Source organism: Macaca nemestrina, chromosome 1, assembly GCF_043159975.1.
Source record: "Macaca nemestrina isolate mMacNem1 chromosome 1, mMacNem.hap1, whole genome shotgun sequence".
Lineage (NCBI taxonomy): Eukaryota > Metazoa > Chordata > Mammalia > Primates > Cercopithecidae > Macaca > Macaca nemestrina.
The window spans coordinates 184,967,799-184,995,613 of NC_092125.1; the positions used below are offsets into that span (position 1 = coordinate 184,967,799).

General features: G+C 43.5%; 1 protein-coding gene across 21 annotated transcripts in view; it reads left to right on the top strand.

The window, feature by feature from the left end:
• The window catches only part of LOC105495012 (BEN domain-containing protein 5), a 1,475,945-nt gene that overhangs the window by 1,318,729 nt on the left and 129,401 nt on the right, over positions 1-27,815 (top strand). For all 21 annotated transcript variants that reach the window (XM_011764134.3, XM_011764137.3, XM_011764138.3 and 18 more), the window contains one exon: positions 3,327-3,438. In XM_011764134.3, coding sequence (XP_011762436.2) covers positions 3,327-3,438 — 112 coding nt within the window. The remainder of the gene's footprint in view (positions 1-3,326; positions 3,439-27,815) is intronic.

The window sequence follows — 27,815 nt, forward strand, 5'->3', positions numbered from 1 at the left end:
AAAGCTCTGTGAGCACAGCAGCCAGACCAATGATTCCCTCTGTTTGTTGAGCAGCCATTGGGAAATGGACAATATAGGGGCCTGCCAGAATTTTCTATGAATTATTTCATAGGGCCATCTGATTAGGGATGCCTTCAGCTAAAGTTAACAAGGACTGACTCTAGCCACTTAAGCAAAAAGGGAATTTATACGAAGGGGCTTACAGAATCACGTAAAAACTGGTAGCCAGACTTGAAAACCAGAACAATTAACTGAGCAGCTCTGAAGAGTCAGAATACTCTGCCTCTGTTCCACAGTAGCACTGCTGCACAGCACTCCCTGCTGCCTCACATCACCCAGTCCCAAGTTTACGTCCTGGGCAGGAGTGGCTGGTGCCTGAGCCCGGATTTCCTATTGCTGCCATGGCTGCCGGGGAACAAAGAGGTGGAATCTGGCTGGCTTCCATGCAGGGAGGTAGGGCACAATCACGGCCTCATCTTGTAATGATGAGGAGCAAACTCACCCCACCCAACCCCCCATCTAGTAACAGTGTTAGATGCTGAGCATTCCCCAAAGAACATGGACAAATGCCTCCTACACTTGGGAGGGAACAGAGCATGGATTTGAACTCAGATCTGCCTAATTCCAGACCCAAGGAAGAGAAGAGGTCATCCCTGACCACTGCTGCCCATTCCAGCATCCTATGGACTGTGAAACTATTAGTCCATTCCATTCACATAGGACATAGTATAAAATAATAATACAGTACAATAAAAACAACAATACAGCATTTTTGAGTTACTATTATGTACCAAAACCTGTGCATTAGCTCATTTAATACTCACAATATTATCCTGCATTATAAATTGATATAAACCTGTAAGCTTATCTTCTTCCTCCTGCTGGATTATACATTTCTTGAGGTTAGAGAACATCTCTTATCAATCACTCCATCCCAGCAACACTACCATGGAGCTTGGTGTGTAGAAGGTTCTTAATAAAACCGTGATGAATTGCTATATTTAACTCTTGCCTCATCCTTGTTCCCTAAACCAGTCTCTCCTCCTTAATTTACTCATACATTCTCAAAAGCAGATAGCTTGCTTAAACTGTTTGTTCCCTGGAAGAGCATAGACATTAAAGCTGGACAGTCCTGGGTTTGAAGCCTGCTCCTCCATATGCTGGCCAAATTACCCTGAGCAGGTTTCAGATGAGTGTGGCTGTGAGGCTCTCTCTGTCTGTCCTTAATCACTTTCATGAGTAGCAATACTTCAGATAAGAATATTTGAGAACTGCATGGATATGTCTGTAGATCAAGGCACTAGTCACAGCAATGAATGTTTCCTTTCTGAAAGACAATCTAGTGTAGTCCGGGGAGAGCAGAGTAAGGAGAGCAATTGGTAAGATTTTGGACTCTGAGAATCAGGTTAACCTGAGCTCAAATTCTAACTCCATTACATAGTAGCTCAGTGACCTTAGAGAAAGTTATTTACATTTTCTAAGCCTTTGTTTTCTCCTCTGTAAAATGGTAATACAGGGCTTGTATGAGATAAAAGTGAAAATGAAATGAGATAATTCGTGTAAAGTCACATAGTAAGCACTTCTTAAATGTTAACTACTGCTGCACTTACCACTATAAGCTCAGAAAGAAAAGATGGCAGGAACTACATCAAAGGCTAACAGGAGTTATATTTGAGTGACAGGAAGGTGATGTTACTTTTTTTCTTTTTTGCTTTCTATGTTGAGGACCATTTTTCATTTGTAATAGTGATTTTATAGTCAGTCAATCCTCTTACCAAGCAATTCGACTTCTGGAAACTGTTCTAAGAAAAAAATTCTGAAATGTGGAGAAAACTTTAGGGATTAGAGTATTCATCAGTGCATTTTGAAAACAGTGCAGCATTGAAAACAAAATAAATGTGCCACAGTGGGGAAATGGCTAAATGAATTATGGGGGTTCATATAATGGGATAATATGTCATATTATAACACTATTACAATGCTAGTTACAAAGAGTTTACTAACAAAGAAAAATGCTCAGGTTGTAATGGCAAATGAAAACGGGACCCCTTTGCAAGTTCAAGGTCAGGAGGTAACTTGCTGGCCTAGAAGGTGAGCATCAGTGATCCCCTCTGTTTAAAGCAGAGAGAATGGTTGATATCTAGGCATCACTGCTCTTATGGAAATCCTGGAACACAGAGAACATTTCTTTGTGCGCTCCTCTCCACTGAGGATGTGGGGTAGGAAGAGTGCAGTCCATGATGAAAGAGGTTCTTGAAAAGCTTGTGGTCCATTTGTGGAAGCTCCTTCTCTACTTGTAGCTGGGGGAAATTTAGGCCTTGAGAGAACAAGGGACTTGCCCAGGGTCACATAGTACACCATCAGCAGAGCAGGGGACCTGAACTCAGTGATATCTCCTCTGCATACCCTGGGGGCATTATCCCACACTCACGAGGGATGGACTTGCCAGAGAGGCTAGGCAAGACGCTAGTGAAAATCTGAATGTGGATCAAAAGGATGTTCCTGGAAGTTTCCACATTATTCTCCTCTGGTTCTCACTGAGACAAAAGTAGCATAGTGATAAGAAATGGGGTTCTCCCAGTCCCTCCAGGGGCATTGAGGAAAGAGACATTTGAAAAGAGAAGGCTTATGCCCTGGTCTCCTCAAATTCACACGTGCAACTGGCTCTCAGGCTCAGCAAAGGAATGGAAAGAACATAACCCTATGTAACTGGAGAACTTGAATCCAAGTCCAAGTCTAAAATTTCTGGAAATCTCCAGTCTTCTGCTGTACACTGTCATGGGAGGTGAGGTGGGAGGAGACAAGAAGAAGACAAGAAGACCAGGTAAAATATGATTACAATTCTCTGGGCCTTGGCCCACACTTAAGGTGATACCAGAGGAAGTGGTAAAAAGGTGTTGGGTTATGATGTATTTTGAAGGTGGAGACAATGGATTAGCTATAGGTGTGAGCAAAGAGGCATAATGGGAACACCAGTAGTTTTGGCCTGAGCATTTTTCTCAGCTGCAGTGTGGAGATGTGCATATGTGTCTATGGGTCATGTGTCTATGGATGCTGACATGAGGCTACACCACAGAAATACTTTGGAATCTCTCTGTGACTCAGTTTCTTCCTCTGTAAAGTGGGAATTGCAATAGTAGTGACCTCACAGGGTTGTTGATGGCACTGAATGGATTAACTCATATAAAGTACTTAGAACTGTCTCTAGAAAATGATAAATGCTAGGTAAGTGACATAATCACTGCTCCTACTCCTAAGCATATTTTGACAAGTGAGAAGCTCAGCTTGTCCTGTCTATATTGACTCTTACTTTGGGTACTGCCTAGGTGTTCTCTGATGGGGTTTGATCTGAATCGTCACTGGCTGGATCCCTCTCCATGGGTCCACCCTACCCTGCATGGAGTGAAACAACTCATCGTCCAGATGTACAACGACCCAGTAAGTAACTGAATGCCCTCCACAGCTGCTGATCTATGGCTTGATCTGGGAAAGGGAAGCGTTGTATTGGGAAAGTCCACTAGAAGTTGCAAATTAGGAATACATAGCTAAAACCAGGGAGGCACTAGGCCTGCTCTTCTCTGAGTCCAACAGACCCAAGGACTTTCTCCCAATCTCTTTTCCTGCAACCTCTTACAAATAGTGGATTCAGTTGTGGAGGCCTGGTGGGTTAAAGGAAATATATTGGAGTGTATCTATATTTGTCAAGGATCTTTGGTTACAAGCTAAAGAAATACAACTTGAATTAGTATAAGCAAAGTAGAGAATGTATTAGAAGAATACCAAGGGCATGTCACGCAATTGAAGACTGTAAACTGGCTGCTTCTACACATTGGGAACATGACTGGTGAGTGTCACATCCAAAGGTTCTCAACACTACAGTAACTTATGCTCATTTTCCAGTTCCAGTTCCAAAAGGATTGTGATTGACCTAGTTGGGAGGACGTGCCCCCTTCTGGGCAAGTCAGTTCTGGCTCAGGAGAAAGAATATGCAAGGACAAGGCAGCCTCTCTGGAACCACATGGTTGGAGTTGGAGGGTGGGTTGGTACCTGTTTTCAGAAAAGAGGGCCTACCATTTCAGAAGAAAGAAGGGGACATAGGCAGATAGAGCAATGGGTGTCCACACCAAGTTTGCTCCCTGGGGCAAGTTCTTGTTTGTAAGAAATAGGAGAAGACAGCAGAGTTTCATAGCTTAGAGAAATGAAGCAAACTACAGTGTTCTGTCTCTAAAGAGCTATCGCAGAATGGGTGGGACAGACCTTTTTTCAGGTTGGGGATATGGGAAGAGGTAGAGAAATAGAACTGTTTAATGACTATAGCTGCTTGAGAATGGAGTGTGTGTGTGTGAGCTGTGAGCTTTGCTTTACTAAAAGTGTTCAACTTTTAGTCCAAAAGGATGCACAGAGGAGACTCAACTGTTGGAAGACATTCTAGTGAAATTCCATTTGAGTCCCTTCCAACTTCAGTGACTGATTTTTATGGCCCATGACTGCTGTCAGGTGAGAGATGGTGATTGCTAAGACAACAAAGGTCACACAGTTGGGGTACTTCAGAGATGCACCAATGTAACCCATTCTGCTTACCCTCATTGAGGATCCCAGTGAAACTTTCCTGAATTAAAGAGCAACACAGGTATTGATCAGATTAAGCATTTGTGCTTAAAAACAAATGCATATATTAGAGCAGGGATTAATGAAAAAGTCAGTCCTGAGGTGCAATGTAATTTTCTTGGCTATGAAACTCAACTGTTATCTTGGCCCTCCTATGTGAATTTTGCTTTCCTAGGTCCTTTCACAGTATACCTTTTGTGTCATGGCTTGCATAACCATAACTCTAGGATATTTGTCTTCTTCCCCAGCTCATCCTTCTTTGTCTATAAAAGAAGGTGTGAACTGTGCTCACCAAATCCATATGCAGAGATAGAATGATTATGGTTTGCTGCCTTTCTCTAAGCTTTGAAACCCCACTGTCTTCTAGTTCTTACAGACACGAACTTGCCCCTGACCTCTCAATGTCATCCTGATCAGCTTTCCTTGCAGAGAGAAGCTGCTTCTGATTTTCTCAGGAAGTATCTGTAGTCTGCAGAATTCTGCCCTCCCAGGCTTCTGTGTTGACTGCAGTTTCCCTGATAGAATCGCAATACTTCCTTCTCAAGGAGAACAAGCTCCTACATTTTTTTTTCCTGATCTGGCTGATAATAGATATTCAATAACTGCATGTTGAGTTAAATTGGATTGAACACAGAAAATCCTATTATGCCAAATGCAATATGGCTTATAGATGCAAAACAATTATTCCCAGGTAGGATGGTGAGGCACAGTGAAAAACAAACCAAAAAAAACATAAAAATGACATTGGACCAGAAAGAGTGACAGAGTGGAAACCATTGAACAAAGTGGTATTTTAGATAAATCCCCAAAGAGAGAAATGGGAGTTTGGGGGCAGCCTGGGGGAGGAACACAAGGGAAGTAGGTTAGGGTTGCTACAGAGGAAAAGGCTTCAGCATGCCATTGCTGTCATTAATTATTGATTTACTCACAAACAACTGGGCGCTCGTTCATGCTGCAAAACACAGATCCAGCCGGAGTGAGTTACAGAGATATTAGGAAATGATTTGCGTCATGAATACATTGATCATCAGCTGGTTAGATCTTAGTAAGTACATCTTGGGCATTGAGTTAGTTGTATAAGCCATTTTCTTACTGAAAGGCTACTCATTTATGCCTCAAGCAAGGGCGTGGAGCACTAATATAGGAGTCAAGCTGGCCTGGAAGAGGATCCCAGCTCCCTTGGTTCCTTCCTCTCTTCCCCACTCTCTCTTTCCTCACTCAATCTTTTACTCCACTTTTTCCTTTCTTCTTTACACAAATATTTATTTATATATGGGTTTTCTATGTGCACTGAGGTTCTAGTAGTGAAAAAGAAAAACCCCAACTCTTGCAATACAGTGGGGAAATAGACTTTAAACAAGTAAATACTGATAAATATATATTTATAAGATGTGTCAGGGGCTACCAAGAACAAAAGCACAAAGTATGACTTCTAGGTAGAATGGTCATAAGTCTTGGCTTTCCTGGGGCAGTTCTGGTTTACACCTGTTGTCCTGGAGTATCTTTTAACAACGTCCTCTTTTCACTCTCAAAACTGTTCTGATTTGGATGATAAATTATACACTCTCTCTAGTTAAAAATGATGTGAGGCCACACGCGGTGGCTCACGCCTATAATCCCAGCACTTTGGGAAGCCGAGGCAGGCGGATCACCTGAGGTCAGGAGTTCAAGACCAGCCTGACCAACATGGCAAAACCTGGTCTTTACTAAAAACACAAAAAAAAATTAGCCAGGTGGGGTGGCACATGCCTGTAATCCCAGCTCTTCGGGGGGCTGAGGCAGGAGAATTGCCTAAACCTGGGAGACAGAGGTTGCAGTGCAACATCGTGCCACTGTACTGCAGCCTGAGTGACAGATCAAGACTCCGTCTCAAAAAACAATAATAATAATAATAATGCAAAAACACCTAGCACAGTGCTGGTGTGTAGCAGACCCTCAACAACAATTACCTGGATCTGATTTAAATTCACATTTGACTTCAGACATCTTTGTGCCCAGTTGCAAACACTGCAGTGCCCTGAGGCATCTGCCCTAACAGCTTTAAGTGTATTTCTGCTCCTGAACTTCAGTATCACATACATAGTCACTCAACCCTGAACTATCTGAACTTCCAGGACAACGTCTGGGCTTGTTTCTAAATGCACAGCCTCACTCCTCCTGTCTAGATTGCCTTCTGCCCACAGAATCAACAAGCAGAGAATCAGCGAGACCCTCCAACATCAACTGTCATTCCTTCAGGCCCTGTGCTGGGTGCCGAGGAGTTCGCAGCCTGGTGGAGACAGACATTTACAGACAGTTATTCTAGATGCATTTATAGAGTGAAGCACAGGGGTTGTGGGAGCCCAACCCAGGAGGCAACACCTGAGCTGATACATGAGGGATGCTCAGGTCAGGGAGGACTTTCCAGGCAGAGGAAACAGCATGTGCACCTGCCCTGAGAGGGTGGCTTACTCAGAAGACTGGAAGTCATTCAGTGTGGCTGGTACCAGGGGCAGACAGAAGGGGTAGTTGCGACACAGGGAGCAATCTGGACTTTATTTTCATGGAAATAGGCAGCCACTGAGGACTTTAAGCAGGGAATTGACAAATTAGGTTTGCATTTCAGAGAGACCCCTCTGGTGCCCGTTAGAAAAATAGATTTGGATGGTGCCAAACTAGAGACTGTGAGACCATTACAGCTTGCTGCTGTGGAGTTGAAAAGGAACAAGAGGAGTCTAGCAGTAATAAGGAGCCAGACCTAAGGGACATGGTGACTGTGGCTGATGGGAGGGGAAGGAGTCTTGCATGATCCCTGTGGTTTTCACTTGGGTAGCCGAGTAGTGTGGCACTTTGCCTGAGATGGGAACCCAGGAGGAACAGTTAGTAAGGGCCAAGCGATGCATTCATCTTTAGAGGTGCTCAGTGTACAGCAGACCTGAAGTGGTATGTCTGGCCCGCACTGGAAGGCTTCTGGAATGAGCCCTTCTGTGTGCTTCTAACCTGGCAGCAGGAGCCTACTGTCCTTGTATTAGTGATGACATTGACTTCAAAGGCTGCTTTCCTAGCCCTGTGCTCACTAAAATCTTACCCCTCTTGGGGACATTGGGTATTATATGATGATCTTGAAAACAAAGTGTTTAACCAGGAGGACTGCCCTGGACCTGAGATATAAAGTGTTTCATGCTCCACTCCCATGATAGCTCCCTGTGGACACTGTGGCCTGGCACCTGTTTGCCAGTTGTGATTGATTGTCCCGCAGGGAAAGGGTCTGGTTAACTCATCTCAGGGTCTCTGGTGTCCAGCAGAGACTGGACACCAGACGTTGAGCAAATGATGAAGCGAACCGAGAGCTTCTGTGACTTGGTTTTAGAAGACTTTCCTGATAAAAGGAAGAATTGAACCACAGACCCCTCCCCAATCTTCTCTCTCCCTCAGAATATCCCCTGATCCCACTGCCACCATCACTGTGCCCTCCTTTAATGAAGGCTCTGATCTGGTGACAGAGGTTTCCCTGCAACCTGCTGAGATTGTCCAGCACTCCCAGGGATAGAACCTGAGATGGCATCACCCACTCCCATTCCTATGAGAGAGGATTCTGATCATCTTCACATACTTGCTTCAGCCCTGGACTCAGTATCTACCCCATTTTACCCCCCGCCCCCCCCAATTGAAATTAGCTCTCTATGGCCATCAAGGGCTCACTCATATCCCAGATCCCTTGTCTTCCCAGTCCCTAACCTGTCCTCACCATCTAACCATATCTTGTTGGGGAGCTGTGCTGAGACATTTTGATATCTTTAGTGGTGGTAAAGACCAGGGAGCCAGTTCTAACTCTGCTGTAATCCAGGCCTCTCCTTCCAATTCTGATTTTAGATCTGAGATCTAATTAGCACCGGAAATGATATTACCTTTCAGGTGAGAGCTTACCCCCTATCCACGGGAGTTTGGCTTTCTCCTAGCACACACACCACACAGTATGACAGTGACTTCACATCACACAATCAGCCACACAACCAGAGTCACTCACCCACAAGGCCACAGACAGTGCCCTCCTCTCACAGCTATATCCAGTTAATGATTTTAGAAAGCTAAGCCCATATGTGAATGGGCTTCCTAGAACCATCCATCTGCAACTCCACTAGCATCTAACTATGTACTTGTCAGGGCACCCAGTGTTTGATGAAGCTAAATAACAAAGTAATATTTGCTTTAAAATCCTCAGTTAATTGACTGCAGCACACATTTTTCAATGTTCCCATTTGCAAGGCTCTTGAGCTATCTCTGAGGTTACAGAGATTAATAGGGCAGAGTCCCAGGTCAGGAGAAGCTTACAATCTGATGAGAAGGCCAGACCCTTATGAAATTTTAATTCCAGGCAGTCAGGAAGGTGTGCTATAATTAAGTAAACACAGTGCTTTGGAAACATGGGGCTGAAAGAGATTAATCCATGTGGGGTGGGGGGTGGGTGATCCAAGGAAGCTTTTTTGAGAAATCTGCATTTGTACTGGCCCTTTGGAGATTGGTAATACTTCATCAGGTGGCTGAGCTTTGGAGAGAAGGGAAGTTATAGGGAAAGGGGAGAGGGCATTCCAGGAAAAGCTGAGCAATGGAACGGGGGTGGAAGACCTCAGCTTCTGGGCTTGGTGTGCAGGATTTATAACAGGTAGCTGTGAGAGGGCATGTGAGGTGCAGGCTGAGGAAGCCCATGGATGGGTTTGAACACTGCCCCAAGGCATTTGGCTTCTTCCTATGGCCCAATGCTCTCTTCTTACTAAAATCAAGGTCTCAGGCCCTCTTTTAAATTGATTTTTAATTGAATTAAATACCAAGACTAAAAAAAAATCAAAGCAATGAAACAAAGTGCCACTTGTTAGGAATATTCCAGCATACATCCTCTCTCTGTCTTGAAAATCAGAGTAGTCAGTGAAGAGTCCTCAAAGACGCTGGAGCAAGGGAAAGAGAGATCAATGAAAAACATTTCCAGCCACTCGATTCTTCAATCTAGAAATCTTGGAGTCATTCTAAAATTTAAATCCACCTGGGTCTGTCTTCCCTGCTTTAAATTCTTTCAGTGGTCCTGCATTACTTCTAGAATAAAGGCTAGTGTTCCCTGGCATACTGTTCAAAAACATGCCCTATTCATTTCATTCAGTACCTTTCTGTACTCCCAGGACCTAGCACAGAACCCGGCACTGTAGAGAATATTCTGCTGAATGATGAATTCACAGATGAATAAACAATGCATGCTTTAGAAAATTACTAAGGCTGCAGTGTGGAGACTGGGTCAAAGGAGGTGAGACTATGTGGGAAGAAGGGAGACCAGGTAGATGCTTATTGCCATAGTCCAGGTGAAGAATGATGAGATCCCAAGTCAAGTGAAAAGGCTGTTGCTAAGAAGAACCCCCCAGGGTCTGTCTGGGGCGGTGAATGGGTTTCCACCAGCCCTTTCCTTTACCTCCTGAGTCCCTCAGAACCCAAAGTTGCTATTTTGAGAGGTTCCTACACTCCGAGGTGATTTTCCCCCGTTTACTAAAGGAGAAAGGCCCTCCTCAGCTGCTGCCTGTGTTGCTATAACAACTTGGCTGCAGCTCTTTTAGACAGATCCGTTTCCTTAAATCATTTAAGGAAAATTAGCTGCCATAACAACGCAGAGCAGTTTTTAAAATAGAGCAACACGGGGCTGGCTTTTTTTCCTTTTCTTTTCTTTTCTTGCCTCCTGCAGTCCTTAAGATAAGCTGCTCTCTTTCTGTCAAATAAATAAATAAATTATAACACATTTACTTGACAAACAGAGCAGCTGGTGACATGGTCAAATAACACACACAGAACCAGCACTCATTCACACCAACCCACAAAATACACACACAGATACACACACACACACGCACGCAACATAGCCATATGCAGAAAACACATACATTCACAAATCAAACAGAAAATACGTATACATAAAAACATAAACATGGTAAATAAAAACAGGCACATAAACAAGTATGCAGTTCTACATAATTACACCAAGGAGACATACAAAAACACACAGCACAGTTTCACCATTCAATTAAACCGAGGTCTGTTCTCAGGGGAAGCAGAGGTCCCACTGGGTGGCCAGGCTAGAAGGCCCTCAGATGGCAGCTCCTCACTAGGAACCAAGGGACACGAGTGTCCGTACCTGACAGGCTTTCGAGTCCATGGGCCTGGAGGAGATGCTTTTTGTGGAAAGAGTAAACCCACTTTGTGGAGGGTGAGAGGTAAAGGGTACCCCTCATACACCCCACGTACACACTCAGAAATAAACTAGGAGGACAGGAGACCATAGCCATGGCATTCTGGGTGAGGTAATTCTTTACCCCCTATGGTAGGATGTTTATCACTCCCTAGGAAAAGATAGAACCAGCCCTGTTAAAAATCACATCCCTAGGGCACTTGCAGACTATGTCACTGAGGCCTTAGCAACTCTGGGAACTAGGCTGTGGGTCCCCAAACCTTTGTTCCATCCCCATGTCTCCTGACTTGATTATCCCAGAGGTTCCCTGCAGGGAGCAGCTGAAACTGTGTGGCAGTAAATGGGGCTGGGATACGAAGTCCTCCGCCAGGGTGGCTGAACCACTCATTTTCTTGGTGCTCATAGGTGAGTCTCTTAGCCTCTCTGGGACTTTACTTTCCACCTTGTCTATACCTTGTAGAGGTTGAAGATTGGTCTCCAAAGAGCCCCTCTGTCTCCAGCTTTCTGTGCCATTGTAGAGATGTCTGTTGAGTATAGCTCTTGATCCACTGATGGGCAGAACTTCCACAAGGCACAAAAGTCTTGGCTGCTACCAAGGATAGACTGATTGGATGCTTAATGAAGGTGCTTAGTACAAAGCAGATACTCCATAAACATTAGTTTCCAAAGCCTCAGTGTGCCCATCTGCTAAAAGAGAAGAAAAATCTCTGACCTGCCTACCTCACCAGTTGTAGAGCAAGATCCAAAATATGTGAATGTAAAGTGTTTTATAAAGGTGAGGAAGGATTCTTGCCATGGAGAGGAATGTCCTGTTGAAATGTTCAGACAGCAGCCAGCTGCTGGAGGTGCCATGAGGGATAGATTAAAGCACCCACACCAGCACCATGGATTGCACACTTAGGTCTGCTCAAATAGTTTTCCACTCCTACCCACATGCCCCAGGAAATCAGTAAATAGCCACTGAGGTGAAAGGTTCAATATGGAAATAAAGACTTGAAGTAAATGTGATATTGTACAGGGGGCTCTGAGAACACAGGGTGCTTTGGATTCATGAAATTTTTACGGTTTTCCCTACAACAGTTTGAGATGGTTTATGAAACTTTAAGGAATTTTAAGAGAAGTCATTACTTTTCTGAAGGGCAACTTCTCCCACCTGTGATAAAAGACATGGTTTTTCTAAGTCTAGATTTTCACTTTGACTCCAGCAGAAAGCAGGGTAGAGATGGATTTCATGCTTCTGAGTAATATTCCTGTCCAGCAGGTTGTCTCCTTCAATTTTTGTAACACCTTTTCATCCCAAAACACTCCGGATACCTCTCAACTACTAACTAGATATATATTACTTCAAATGTAGTTTCTAGAAGGTTCTTTTTGAGTCCAGCCCATTAAACTCTTTATACCTCAGTTCCCCTATTTGTAAATTGAGAATGGCAATGCCCGTCTTCTGGAATTTCTGTTAAGAATAGATAATATGCATATATATAACCTTTAGTAGCAGGTATATGAGAATAGACTTTACACACCTGGCTATTGCAGCACTTACCTCACTGTCCCCCAGCCCAGCTCCCATACTCCACTGTACACTGTAACTCTATTAAGGTCTTAGCCTTAGCATTAGTCATTTTTATATCCCCAACACCCAGCACAGGGGACAGGCCCTCAATGAATGTGTCCCGGGAGAGAGGGAGAAAAGGCAGGCAGGAAAGAAGAAAATCACTTATTAAAACCCGGAAATGCATGACTGTAATTCCAGCATTTTGAGAGGCCAAGGTGGGAGGATCACTTAAGGCCAGGAGTTTGAGACCAGCCTGGGCAACAAAGTGAGACCCCATCTGTAGACAATAAAAAAGAAAGAAAGAGAGACAGAGAGGGAAAGAGAGAAAGAGAAAGAAAGAAAGAGAGAGTGAGAGAGAAAGAGGAAGGAAAGAAGGAGGGAAGGAAGGAAGGAAGGAAGGAAGGAAGGAAGGAAGGAAGGAAGGAAGGAAGGAAGGAAGGAAGGAGAAAGAAAAAATGAATTAGTTGGGTATGGTGGTACAGGCCTTTAAGTCTTAGCTACTTATGAGGCAGCAGCAGGAGGATCCCTTGAGCTCACGAGTTCTTGGCTATAATGAGCTATAATCGCACCATTGCACTCCAGCCTGGGCAATAGAGCAAGATACTGTCACATGCTCACACACACACACACACACACACACCTGGAATTAACATCTGAAAAGACTTGTGAAAATACAAATTCGCTGAGTAAAGTGCAGAAAAAAATGTTCCAAGCCAAGTGACACTCTCAAAATCCTCCTTACTCTTTAGAACCCACCTCCAAGTCCATCATCTTCAAGGGTTCCCTGTATACTTTGTTCCACAATGAACCCTCATTTCTTTGTTCTTCTGCAAACCCCTCCAGTGCAAAGGACCTACCTTCACCTCCCTGCTGCCCTGACCAGGGCCAGATGCTCATTGGTAATTCAGTGAGAACCTCTTGAGCAGTTGACTGATCAAAATGCAGTCTCTCTAGAGGGCAGTTGTTTGGATTCCTACAGGCATCCCACAGAGCTGGGTAAACCCCCTGGTTAAGGTGCAAATCATGCTGTGTTTTAGTGATCATTTTCCTGTCGCCTCGTTTATTCTTTGAGCTGCTCAAACATAAAAATTGTTTCTTTTTCATCTTGTTTCTCCATCTTCTGTCAGAGTCCAACACTTAGTAGGCACTCAGTGAGTGTTTAGGGAAATCTTGGTAGCTCCCTTATCTGACCCATCATTTCTCAGCAAGACAGCACTGAAACATCCCAGAGAAATTCATTGCACTTGCAACTTTCAAACCTCCATAATTCTCTCTCACTGTATTGTATTTCCATGAACTAATCTTTCCTTCATATTTTGCCCCCACTGATCCTCTGTCACAAAGAGCTCTTACATATGGAATCTCTTCTCAAGCTCACAAATTTGGAAATTCTGGAGCATTAGAATCCACCCACATAGAATCTCCATCAGAAACCCACAGATTCTAAAGTTTTCTTCTTTGCTCCCTCTCTGCTGCTGATATCTATTCAATTTACGTTGGTTTCAAAATTAGACCAAACTTGCTTCTCCATTTTCTATGTCCCACGGTCACTCAATTACCCAGGCCACAAATGAGCTAAAAAAGAGTCTCTGTGGGTAGTCCGACACTCCTGCAATAACCTCTTGTCAGTTACCCCACTCTGGTTTACCCCAGGTCATCTCTTCCAGGAACTTTTCCAGTTAACCCACCCCATCCATTTCTTACTCCTCCCATATACTCCTCCCTTTCCATGCCCCCGTCTGAGCAGGTTGCGATCTACATATAGCCTGCTACCCCATTAGGGACTCAGCTGAGCAGGCTGCAGAGTACAGGTTACATTTTAGGGTGTTTTGTGTTCAGCATATGTGGAAATTCTCCAAGAGTTATTTTTGCTTGTTGCTGTTGAGAGGCTCTCGAGCCCACGATGAATTCACTCTAGTACATCAAATAGCATATTGCACTTCAGAAATCGGCCTTAGCCATGGGAAATCAAGTAAGCCAGATGCCTAATTAGTCCATTATTTACTGTGGTGGAAAGAGCTGAATTCTGATAAGAAAAGGACCAGGCTAATCACTCCTTCCAGCAAGAACTGAAGTGTTTAACCTTCTATCAGGAAATTGTCCCTATTTTCTTTAAGTCCTAATGCCCATCTCCCAACTCCTATACCGGTCCCAAGTGTCTGGCTGTGGGAAGTCTTATCAGCTTGGGTATGGCCCAGCCTTCTGGCCAATGAGCCTTGATGCTCTACCACTCAGCAAGTCTTTCCAGGCTTGCTTTCACTTGAAGGCTACTAAAGTGTATACATAATCTTCCCTGTACAGTAATCTTCAAAAGGAAAAAGTCATTCATTTACCCATTAAAGATTTCCTGAGTGCAAGCACTGTATGCTAGAACACAATGGCAAGTAACATTCCCTTCCCTCAAGGAGCTGATGATCTAGATTACAGCAGTGGTTTTCAAACTGTTCTTAGAAAAGTTGCAAGGGGTCTGAAGGGGCTTCTCTCCATTTTACACAAAGCAGGATAAGTCTGTGGTTAAGAGCTCAGGCTCAGGCCCAGGTTTAAATCTCAAGTCAATGTTGACTCAATAACTTTGATACCTTGGGCAGGTTCCTTAACCTTTCTGAGCTTCAGTGTCCTTGTTTGTAAAGACTTGTTGTGAAGATTAAATAAGATGATGCCTGTGACTTACTTAAGGCATTATGCCAGGCACATAATTCTCAAAAAAACTTAACTATTATTAGTATAAGAAGTGTATTTGAGGCTGGGCGCAGTGGCTCACACCTGTAATCCCAGCACTTTGGGAGGCCAAGGCAGGTGGATCACCAGAGGTCAGGAGTTTGAGACCAGCCTGGCCAACATGGCGAAACCACATCTCTGCTAAAAATACAAAAATTAGTTGGGTAAGGTGGCAGGTGCCTGTAGTCACAGCTACTCGGGAGGCTGAGGCATGAGAATCCCTTGAACCCGGGAGGCGGAGGTTGCAGTGAGCCGCGATCATGCCACTACACTCTAGCCTGGGTGACAGAGCGAGACTCCATCTGAAAAAAAAAAAAAAAAAGTGTATTTGAATGAAAGATTCCTTGAGCATAGAAAGTTTGCGAACTTCTGGTCTGGAGCTCCAGACCAAGTCGACCAATGATTGAAGCACAGGGTAGCACATGTTAATGATAGACAACGGCTCCAGCTACCATGTGGGTAAAGTAGGGTCAGGTGAACTGGACTTAGGGGTCAGTCAAGGCTTTCCAGAAGAGGTAACCTCTCAGATGAGCTTTGAAGGAAGAGTAGGATTTTTTTAGACAAAGACTGGGGGAAGCATCACAGGCAGAGGGAGCAGATACGTGAGGACACAGGTATTAGGCAGGTGAACATACTTGGGAATTATAAGGAGTTTGGTTTGCTGGACTGGACAAGGGGAGCATGTGGAGAAGGGGCAGGAGGCAAGGTTGGGTGGCAGGCAGAGACAAGTCATAGAGAGCCCTGTGGGACCCCAGGAAGCTTGGACTTGACCCTGGGAGCCATGGATGACAATCCTTCAGGGAGTAGAAATACACAGAATTCAAAAGAGAGAGAGAAAAAAATCTTACTATGAGTTTCTGGGGTTTAAAATATATTGTTGTGTTTAAAGCTTTGAGCCAGCAATTGCAGTACTAGAAACCTATTAAAAAAATCTGAAGTGTGAATAAGGATTTATGGGGAAAAAAACGGCCACAGAATAATTATTTATAAATAGTGAAAAACCCAGGAAAATCTAAATGCCTAACAGTGGTAAACTGATTAAGTCAATCATGATACATTCATATAATGGATGTTTATGAAGAGTTTATGTTATTGTTAAAATGCTTATGCTATAATTTTCAGTGGAAAAAAGCAGAAGACAAAGTTGCATATGTATTATATGTTAAGACATATATAACAACTAGGTTTAAAACATACACAAAAAGAATGGATGTAAACTAGATGTTAGCAGTGGTATTTCTGGGTACTAGGGTATTTTTTTTCCTCTTCCAACAGTTTTCCACAAGTATATGTTAACTTTATAACTAGAAAAAAGTTGTTTTTTAATATATTTTTTTATATTTTCCAACAGTTTTCCACAAGTATATGTTAACTTTATAACTAGAAAAAAATTAGGGAAGGAGGAGGGTACCTAGCCACCCACATATGAGGAGGAGCTTTATTTTATAAAACAGAACCAAACTCATCAGAGTCCATTGCCTGGTTCTAGGTCAGCCCATAGGATAAAAGCCTCACGAATCCAGCCCAACCCATATGATAGAAGAAAACTGGGTTCAGTACCCATCTGTCCACCAGTCTGTCTAACCAGCCATCCTTCTATCTCTCTTTCCATCCATCTTATCTCTACCTTCTCTGTTCAAAACTCCTGTCCCAGAGGACTTCCCATATTCAGGCTCCTAACGTCCTAGGAAGGTTTCTAACTCTTCACCCTCTTTATAAGTATAACAGGGAATCTCCCTATCCCTTCCCTAGAGCACACCTCACATTTCCTACTTTGACCCTTCTCAGTCAACTAAGTCTTTGGCCTCCCAGCGCTGCCCTGTCAGCCAGAAGGACTTGAGACAGACTCTTTAATCTGATAGGGATTAAGAGTAAGGACTCTGAAGTAAAAAATTGTCTCTAGCCTCCAGTTCTGGCTCTACCTGCCACCCCACCTTTCTGAGCCTCCATAGCTCTGTCTGCAAAATGGGGGTAATACCATCTCTTAGAGAAGTGTTGTGAGGATTAAAAAAGACACCACACACACACACACACACACACACACACACACACACACACACACAAATCCACTAAGCACTTATATAGTGTGGTCTTTTTTAAGGCTGGTAAATTGTAAGCAACCAATAAATGTTAGCATTTATTATCAGCTCAAACCTAGTAATATACAATAGCTACTATTTCAATGTTAATTTCACAAAGAGATCTTCTGAATAGTATTTCATTATCACCAATTATCACCATCTTTAAACTTTAGCATTTTAAAAACAGCTATAGCTCCAATTATTGAAATAGCAATGCAAGTAGGGTTTAAAAGACAGACTGGGTCAGGCATGGTGGCTCTTGCCTATAATCCCAGCACTTTGGGAGATTTGCTTGAGGCCAGGAGTTCAAGACCAGCCTGGGGAACACAGAGACTGCCCCCGTCTCTACAAAAAAATTAAAAATTAGCCAAGCATGATGGTGCGCACCTGTAATCCTAGATACTAGGGAGGCTTAGGCAGGAGGATTGCTTGAGCTCAGTGGGGATTGTTGGAGGCTGCAGTGAACTATGATCATGACACTGAACTCCAGCCTGGGAGACAGAGAGAGACCCTGTCTCTTAAAAAATGTTTAAATATGTAAATAAATAAGGACAGATTAGAAGCAAGTTTGAGCCATTAGCTCAAATGCTGTGGCCACTCCCCATCCCTATCTTTGACAAAGTCTTTTTACAGCTGTGCTAATATCTTTAATTGGGTTACAACCAACCCAGTTCCAGAAGCTTTTCTTTCATAGGGTTTCCTGCATTTGTCGGTTTCAATTCATTCCGAGTGGATTTTACGGTTTAACCTTCAGAGGGCAAGCCGATTTCCTTCATTCCGAGGGTTTGGGTATGTGTGCATTTGTGTGTTGGGGGCAACTTACCATAATCCCTAAGGGCTGACGACAGCCAGAATGCTTCTAGAATGAATTATCAGTAAATGCGATACTCTAGAGCCTCCCGGGGCGATTCCAGACACCAGGAGAGGCTTGGGGCGAGGCTTCTCTCACAGAGGCTGGAGGCGGAGTTTGTATGCTGATTGGCAGCTAGAGCCACTCTACACAGCAGCCCTCACCGGCTGATCCTAGAGGGCACTTCAAGGCCAAAGCTTTGCTTTAAACTCCTGGCACCACCTATGCAGACTCAGCAGTCGGGAGGGTTGACTTACTCAGGCTCCCAGTTACAAGAGGAAAACTTTCCTCTTAGAGTTTAGCTCCAGGCTATAACCTTGAAAAACCCTCCAACTGCTAAGGCGGTTCTTTATTAGACATCTTTGCTGTGTGACTCGGCCTCCTGGCATGGGTGGGGTGAATGAAAGCAGGGCTTCAGGACCCTGCGGGGGGAAAAGGGGAAGATGCTGCTATTTGTTAAGCATCCATTAAGTGCCAGGCACTGTTTCATCTAGTCCGTTTAACAGCCTTTTGAAATGAGCGTTTTTATCCCCATTTCTCAGGTGAGAAAACTAAGGCTCGGTGTGAATGCCCCTCCCCAACCATAATCTCTCCTGCTGCACACATTTATCACTCCACACCACACTGATCTGTTTATGTGCTTGTTTTCTCTCCTCTAATGTGAACTTCTTGAGGGATGAAACTCTTATTTCCGTCACCTCTGCACTCTCTTGCACAGAGCATAGAGCCTAATACACGAGTAAAATGCCAGATGAATGGCAGAACAAATGAAAAGCAGTTGAAACCTGCAGGGTCACACAACTGGTAGTCAAAGGACGTGAAGTGGAAGCCAGATCTGCCTGATACTAAGGCCCACGACCCTAGTGCAGCTCAGGGTGGGCGTGCTCCCCAGGGGCCCAGCAGCAGCCAGAGGCCCCTCGTTTCTCAGAGTCTCTTGTTTTAGCTTTAAAATGCATAAAAGCACCCAACCTAGAAAGAAGAAATTCTATTGATTTCCCCCTTTTTTTTTCTTGGTATGATGACACCTTTTAAGCACAAAAATTCAGAATTACCCCCATTATCTTTTGGTTAAAATGATATCATAAATAGATCTATTCCATTACCTTGGATACCCCCACTCTTCCCCCCACCACTGTAAGAAACATTGGTTTGAAAAGTCCAGAATGAACTCCAAAGATTGAGCATGCTAGGTAAATTAGGATCTGGGATCTTAAATGGGACTGGCTAATACTAACACAGGCAAGAGGTTTTGACCTTAGGATGTCTCCTGTTCATCCACAGGTTGTTGCCATAGCCTGGGATGTACACATCCCCAACTTGGCTACTTTCGACCTTGAATTAATAATGTAATTCTGGCCTTCTAGGGTCTCAGAGATCACTTTTCCCTATGTGGAGCCAGAAAACTTCAGAGCTGGGTGAACTAAAGAGGTGCTCCAAACTAACCCTTCATATAGAGAGAACACTTCAGCCCAGGGCAGGGCAATGGCTTGCTCCAGGTCACACAGTGGGACTGTACTACTGTAGAGCTAAGACTCAAACTCAGGTACCCAGGATTTCCACCGAACTTGGAGCACATGCACTCCAGACCCTGGGGATGAATCACTAGCACATGGGTCTTGTCATAACTATTTTCACTAATTTGTCACAGAGATGTATAGTTTTCAGAGCATATTCACATTCAAGCATTCACTTGACCCTTATTGCAACATTGTGAGACAGGGATTATTGTTTTGTTTTGTTTTGTTTTAAGAGACAGGGTCCCACTATCTTGCCCGGGCTGGTCTCGAACTCCTAAGCTCAAGTGATCCTTCTGTCTCAGCCTCCCAAAGTGCTGGGATTACAGGTGTGAGCAACCATGGCTGGCCTATCGTTTTGTTTTACAGATGGAGAAACTAAGACCTAAAAATATTAAGTAACTTTCCCAAGAGACAGAGTCAGGATTGAATCTCAGTTCTTCTGACTCTAGGTGGCCCAGGGCTGAGCATACCCACTGATAAGTCAGAGGAAGAGAGGAGCAGGAGTGGCAAGGTAGAGCCTCATCTCTCTTGCTTTTCCCTCCTTTACCTTTCTAACAAAGCACCTGGACACGGGTCCCCTCTCAGACCACCATACCTTTCCCAAATGTCTCTGAGGGAATGAAGGGTAGAGCAGAGCAAGGTGTAAGAGAAGCAAAGGGTATTCAAGGGTCCAAGCCATGGTCATGGTTGGCCCAAGGGCCACCCCAAGGCAGAAGTGGCAGACTGAAGGCCACAGTAAGTCAAATTCTGAGAAATAAGGACCAGCCCATGGGTTGGATGGTAGGATAGAAAAAAGATAGAGAGAATCCCCACGGGCATATGGTAGGAGGGATGCAGTTAAAACAAGAGCCATCACATGAACAGAAGTGTGTAGGAAGAGAATACCAGGAAGGAGGTGGGTCTGCATAGTTTAGAGAGTCCCTTGGGGAAGGAATGGATTAAAAAAAGAAAAGTGGTCAGATTCTAAAGGACCTCAGAATACCAGACTGAGAGATTTGAGTTTCATCCTTTTGGCCAAAGGCAACTGTTAGAGGTTTGTGGGCAGGAAAAGGGTAGACTGACAAGCATTAGCTCTGATTATGCAATCAGCACCAGTGTTTAGACCTCAAAATGGTGACCCCTTTAATCTGACAGTCTGCTTTGGTATAATTTGTTAAAAATGACAAAATGTCTCATTTGGCTGCAGTTCATTTTGACCTTTTTTAATATCAGAAAGTTAATTTCAGAAGGGAAATAAATGTATTAGTGTTGTCACAGTCATAAAAAAGATGAATTCTGTTCTGTCAAGCTATTTCTTTGAATGAATCCATCATGCTATAAAATGGTTGCTTTCTAACACTTAGCATCTTCTCAGCTCCCCCCTCTCTCCGTTTCTCCCTCCTTCCTTCCTTTCTTTCTTCTCTCTCCCCATCCCTCACTCCTTCCATCTGCCAACACATCTACTATGATGTGTTCTGGGGATAGAGAGAGACAAGAAATGGTCCCTGCTCTGAAGCAACGCTCACTCTAGTGGGAAAGGCAGAAAAGAAACCAGTCATTGGTGTGTGTAAGTGCCACAAGAGGAAAGAAGCAAGGACCCCAGGGAGCATGTAGAGGAGCTGTTTACCCTGCAGAGGCAAAGGCCTCCTTTAAAGTTGGAAACTGTGCCCTGTAGTAGAATTTTGGTTATGACTTTTGTGAAGGAGAAAAGACACTAAGTAGGATTCTGAAGCTTTGGGTTCCACTCCCATCTCTGGTAATTAGACAGTAATTACTAGGGACTGAGCACCCAGACCATGGTAAGGATTTCACACACATTATCTCACTTAATGCTCACACCTGTATCAAGGTAGTCTTATTTATCCCATTTTTTCAAAAGAGGAATATGAGGCTCGGGGATGAAGTAATTTGGCCCACTTGGGTTGTAAACCTTATACACAGAGTTGACTCCAAAATCAGGGTGGCTTGCAGTGCAGTGTGCTTCATCTCCGGCTAGCTATAGAGAACTGTACTTGACTGTTACGAACTATTCTGTACCAATTATGCTTACTAGTTGTATGACCTTAGAAAACCCAGTTCTTTTCTCACTCTGGATCTCAGTTTCTCATTTGTTCAAGGAAGAGGTTATATGAACTCTGAACTTCTCTGGTTGTAGAGGCCTCCTGGGATCTGAGGGCATGGTGTAAACTGGTGCTTCTCAAATTTTAATGCACAGGAAATACTTGGGTATCTTATTAAAATTCAAGTTCTGATCAGTAGGTGTGGAGTGAGGTTCTGAGAATCTGCATTTCTGACAAGTTGCCAGGGCAAGCTGATATTGTCAGTTCAAGGACCTTGCTATGATTTGAACGTATGTGCCCCTCCAAAATCCATACGCTGAAACTGAATCCCCAATGCAATTGTATTGAGAGGTGGACCCTTTAGGAGGTGATCAGATCATGAAGGCCCCTCCCTCATGGATGGGGTCAGTGCCTTATAAAAAGGATTAAGAGAACTAGTTAGAACATTTTGCCCTTTCACCTTTCATTTCTTCCACCATATGAGAACACACCTTTCAAGGCCCCATCATGGAAGCAAATGCCAGATCCTCACCAGACACTGAACCTGCTGGTGCTTTGATCTTGGACTTCCCACCTCAAGAACTGTGAGAAATAAATTTATATTATTTATAAATCACCCAGCCTCAGGTATTTTGTCATAGCAGCACAAACAAACTAATACCCCATTCTGAGTAGCAAGGGTGTAACCGATGGCAGAAGCAAACTTTTGGGTCCAGGGTAGAACTACTGAGGATGTAAGATTTAAGATTGTTGAAATAAATGCAAACAGGAAAAGCAATCTTACTCAGATCTGGTCAGCAAATAGAGTTCTGGGTTCATCTTCTTACCTGAGAATTTTACTCTCTTGGATTTAAAACCAGTGATTCTCTTAAGAGATTAAAAGGAAGAAAAATTGAACTTTTAAAGTTTTGAAAAACTTTTTATACTGAGATCACATCTGTTTTAATTCAAGATTCAATCTGATGTTTCACCTGTAGCTCAGATTTCTATCTCAGGCAGGTGCAGCAACAACTCTCCTATGGGGAGGAGGCTATCTCCTTTCCCTCCCCACATCTTGGTAAGATGCAGCTTCCTTCCCAAGATGCACCGGCACAGTCACAACTTTTTAAAGCATAATTGCCTAAAGGCTTTCAGGGCTTCCCAGTCCCTACAGGGATGAGACTTCCCAGTATGGTATTCAAAGGTTCAGACTCATCTCTCTACACTCCTTTGCTTAAAACCTTTATTTTATCCCTATATGCCTGCTCCTCTTTTCCTAAAAGAGCCTCTGGCCCACCCACATTCATATTGCCACTCCTGTTGCATTCGTTCCCATCCCTGCACTTGCACCCCTACACACTCCCCTCTGATTGGACTGTTACCCCTCCCCTCTTATTCTCTAGCCCTCAGAATTCAATATGACCTTCAGATGTTCGTGCCATTGCTTCCAGAAAGCCTTCTGTCACCATCACAGCTGTAAATGAGCACATACTATAGGCTTATACCTTTTGTATATCATTTATTTTCTAAGAATAACCATATCATCCCCATTTTATATATGAACAATAAGAGACATGGGGAATCCAACCTAGATCTGTTGAACTCTGAAGTGTTGATTTCTTCTCTCCTTCTTTACCCTCCCCCTGCAATTTAATGTATGTCTCTTGTAATCACATATTTCTTTGTTTTAGAGTTATTATTCTCTTTTGCTGAGAGGAGAATGTAGTTTTGCTGGGTTGAGAAGGTGAGGTAGATAGAACAACCTAAAAGATCGCTGGATGTTAAAAGTGAAGGGGAAGGCTGCAAGAGTAATGCAAATTGGGGAATAAGGGGCATATTTGCCCATGTCTTTTCAGTGGAAAAGCAACACGAGAGCCCTTTACAGTGTGCAGACACCTTCTCTAGATTATCCTCATTTGATTCTCAAGATCACCTTCTTTGGGCTACACTTTGATGGATTCCTGTGATCAGCCTCAATGCTACTGGGTCCTATTCAAGCTAGTTAGGATTAATGAGTTAGACACAATCAGATCATAGAACGGTGGAGCCAGAAGGAGAGTGAGAGATTCTTGTTCAGCCTCTTCATTTTACAAAAGAGAAAACTTTTGCTAGAAGGAAAATTACTTCCCCAAGGTCATTGGTGATTTGGTGGCAGAGATTCATTTGGCATTTATTACCTTTTTTTTCCTTAGCATCTTCCATTTCTGAACAAGGTGCTTCTGGGTGAATGTGTATTTTAGTTGATGCCAACAGTTCTGCATGCAGCAGAAGAATAAGAAAGAAACGTCAATTCTTTGACTCACCCTTGTCTCTCTGTCAACAAAGCGGGTTTCCACCAGTTTTCTTTTCATCAGAGGGTGACCTTGGAAATCTAAACCTTTGACACCTGATTTTTCCTCTTGTGCCTTATGCTTTCCAACTCTTTCTCTAATTATTTCTCATGTATTTAGTAGTTAAAATTAAAATGCCCACTAACACAGCCGTTTATCTGATGGCCTGAACTCATAACTATGGCACAACTGGAGGCAACCTTGAGAATGGGAAAAATGAAGAATACATTTCTGCAAGAAACTGTGCTGTGTTATCGTGGTTAGCTTTTGCTGTGAATACAACCCCAATATCGTGGCAGGTTACCGCAGCAAACGTTTATTTCATGTCTATGCTCTATGCGGGCTGTAAGTGAGCCAGCCACAGCTCTGCTGGCTCTGCTCAGCTCTACCTTTCCCTCTTCTAGGGCCCAGGCTAAAGGTGTCACCCCTATCTGGGACCTGCTGTTTTATGGCAGAGAACAGGAACATAATCTCATTGAAAGTTTCCACACAGAGATGGCAAATATCATGACTGCTCACATTCCATTGACCAAAGCATGTCCTGAAGCCAAGGCCAAAGTCAGTGAGATGGGGGTATTTATACTCCTCTTAGATTCTTACTCAAACAAAAATGACAATAGGAGATTTCTTATTACAGGGAGGGAAGAATAGTTAGGAACAATGATCTAATCAACCAAAATTACTTTATTGCTGAATCAGAATGTGAGTTTAGGGAAATCACTTGCCCTCTTTGGACCCCAGTTTCTGATTGTTTAAAATTAGAAAGTTTCCCTCCTTAGGGAGGCAAATTAATATTCTAAAAAATTATATGTGTCTAAGTTCAAATTCCAGTTGCACCACAGACTAGCTATGCGATCTTAGGTAAGTTATTTAACCTCTCTCATGTCTTCATTTTTCTTCAAAAATTCAAACTATAGTTTTTTGTTTTTGTTTTTTTTTTATACTTTAAGTTCTAGGGTACATGTGCATAATGTGCAGGTTTGTTACATATGTATACTTGTGCCATGTTGGTATGCTGCACCCATCAACTCGTCAGCACCCATCAACTCGTCATTTACATCAGGTATAACTCATAGTTTTAAAAAACACACATTCAATGACTTCAGTCTCTTAAAGTGTCTCATAATCTCACTTTTTTTTGTTTGTTTGTTTTGTTTTGTTTTGTTTTGAGACGGAGTCTTACTCTCTTGCCCAGACTGGAGTCCAGTGGCGTGATCTCAGCTCACTGCAACCTCCACCTCCTGGGTTCAAGCGATTCTTCTGCCTCAGCCTCCCTAGTAGGTGGGACTACAGGTGCCCACCACCATGCCCGGTTAATTTCTGTATTTTGGTAGAGACAAGCTTTCGCCATGTTGGGCAGGCTGGTCTTGAACTCCTGACCTCAGGTGATCTGCCCACCTCGGCCGCCCAAAGTGCTGGGATTACAGGCGTGAGCCATCGCACCTGGACCTCATTTTGTTTTTAACCCTAGAAATATCTTCTAGGGAAAAAAATGTCTCTTGTGAGAAAACATTTTTTAAAGATATAATTCATTTAAGTTCTTTTAAACTTAAGAAAAACTGAATTCAACACCTTTTTTAATACAAATATTTATAGTGTATTTCTGTTTCTTAAAAGCACTTTTATTTAGCCATCTATTGTGCCAACCAGCTATATTAAAATCTGTCTGTAGGTGCAAGATGTTGTTAATGGTCATTGTTTCTGGGCTGTAGGATTTCAAGTCATTTGTTTAACTTTCATCTTTGTACTGAGACAATGTCCAGGACTTGGCTCTAAGCCACTGTAGAAAGAAGCACCCCTGCCTTTCTCGACCTTCATCTCTAGAACTGCAATGGATTCTGAACCATCCATGTAGACAGCACTTCTTCAGGACGCCTTCTCTGCCCCAGCCATCCAGGTTTCCTTCCCCTGAACTCTCCAAACCCCTGTGCTCTATATCACTCTACTCACTAATCAGTCACTCTGAATGGGAGTTGTTTGATTTCTGCCTGCATCCTCGCCAAGGGTGTAAACTCCTGTGACAGAAGAACTGGGCTTATTAATTTCTTTGATACCAGCACCCAGCATAGGGTCTGGAACATGGTAGGTACTTAGTAAATATTTGTGGAATGAATTAATAAATGTGGTTCTATTCTGTCCAACCAGACAGTTGATTCCCACAAAGTATTGAGCACCCCCTGGCAGCAGGCCCCTGGCCGCACTGGCAGTTGGAAAAGCCAGTGACTGCTACTCAGTACTGCCTGTTCAGGTTTGCATTATCTGCGGCTCCCACTTCCTCCCTCTCCTCCGCTTCCTAGGGCTAGAAGAGTTCCTTGTGTCTGAGCCCAGCTGTTTATGTTCCTTTTCTCATTATGGAATGTGGCAGGATTTGAACTTTAAAAATGAATGGATTGATTTTCATCTTGAGTTTGTGTTTGTTTGTTTCAGACTAGGGAGCTTTAAAAATCTTATTTCCTTAAAACCCATAGGGATAGTCTCACACAGACCCAAAGAGGCGCACAAAATGCTTATATATAGTGTTGCCTGGTGGTTAAAGGCATATGCTTTGCAGTCATGTAGATTTATTTTAAATCCTTTCTCTCTGTTACTCAGCTGTGTGATCTTGGGCAAGTGAGGTAGCCCCTCTGAAACTTGATCTTTAAAATGAGGATAATGGCCAAAACTCTGGCTTATGTGAAAATTAAATGAGATGCCCGACATTCTCATTCCATGATAAGAATTGCTGAGTTCTAACAGCTAGCCAGGTACTATTTTTAAAAGTCCTTTATTTGTATTAACTCAGTTAGTTCTCACCACTGCAAAGTAGGTATTACTATCCCCATTTTAAGGATGAAGAAAAAAATAAAAGTAATTGTTCCTGCAGTCCTACAGGCAGCTGTTGTACCCAGGAAGTGTACTGGGTCCTGACATCTCTCTGCCCTCAGGGCAAGATCACCATTGGCTCAGTCCATGACCCTCCCCCAAGAGCCTTTCTCCCTCCACCTACTCTTTCCTGCTCTCCATACTTCCTGCCTGGGAAGTCAGGCCATCTGACAGGAAAATACCCTTCTCTCCCACCCTTCATTGAAGCCCAGAGGTGTGGGCCTCTGCCAGGAACCCTCAAGCCTGCTTCTAAGCCATTTGTCAGGCTGCCAGAGGGCTGGGCGGCCTATCCATTTTTCACAAACAGGTATCAGGGCAGCTGACAGAGCTGGGCAGGCTCGGAAATGGTTTAGCTGTGAGCAGAATCTCAATGAAGGCTCTGGCCCAGCCTGTAGTGGGTGTTAATGACCCCAGAAGGCCCTGCCCTGGCAGTCAGGGAGGAGAATAAATATTACGGGCTCAGGACCCAGCTGCCAGCCCCTGCCCTTCTGTATTTTGAAGGTTTTTTGTCCTCAACCACATTGAATGCTGTTCAGTTGTATTTGGTGCCCACCTTCTTCCAGGCTATGTGTGTGTGGAAGGAGGAGGGAGAGACTCCTCATTCATCAGAAGCCGGTTTCCTGAGGTGCAGGAGACAGGGAGAGTGGGAAGAGAGAGAGTGCAGGAGGAAAATTACAAGGAATCTGTGAATCCACTGGGAAAGTAAAAGTTAGAGGGAAAGGAAGGAAGCTTGGAAAGTGAAAGAAAATACATAGAATATCTTAGCCACCAAATATCAGAACTTTCCATCTAAACGTGCATAATGACAAGGAAGATAGGACATAAGAATTCTGGAGGTTTTCAGGGGAGGGGACAAAGTAGCCCCTTAACAACATTTATTTAAATATTATCTTTTATCTTCAGAATTTATACAGATTATTTGAATCTTACATTGTAAAACAGGCTTCAGTCATCCCTTTCTTCATTCTTACCTTTAGGGATGCTCCCACTGCCCTACTTCCCCATTCCCCCCACCACCAACCTGGCAATGATTCTGTGGCATGACTGTAGTCTCTACTGTCTAGTGCCTGAAAA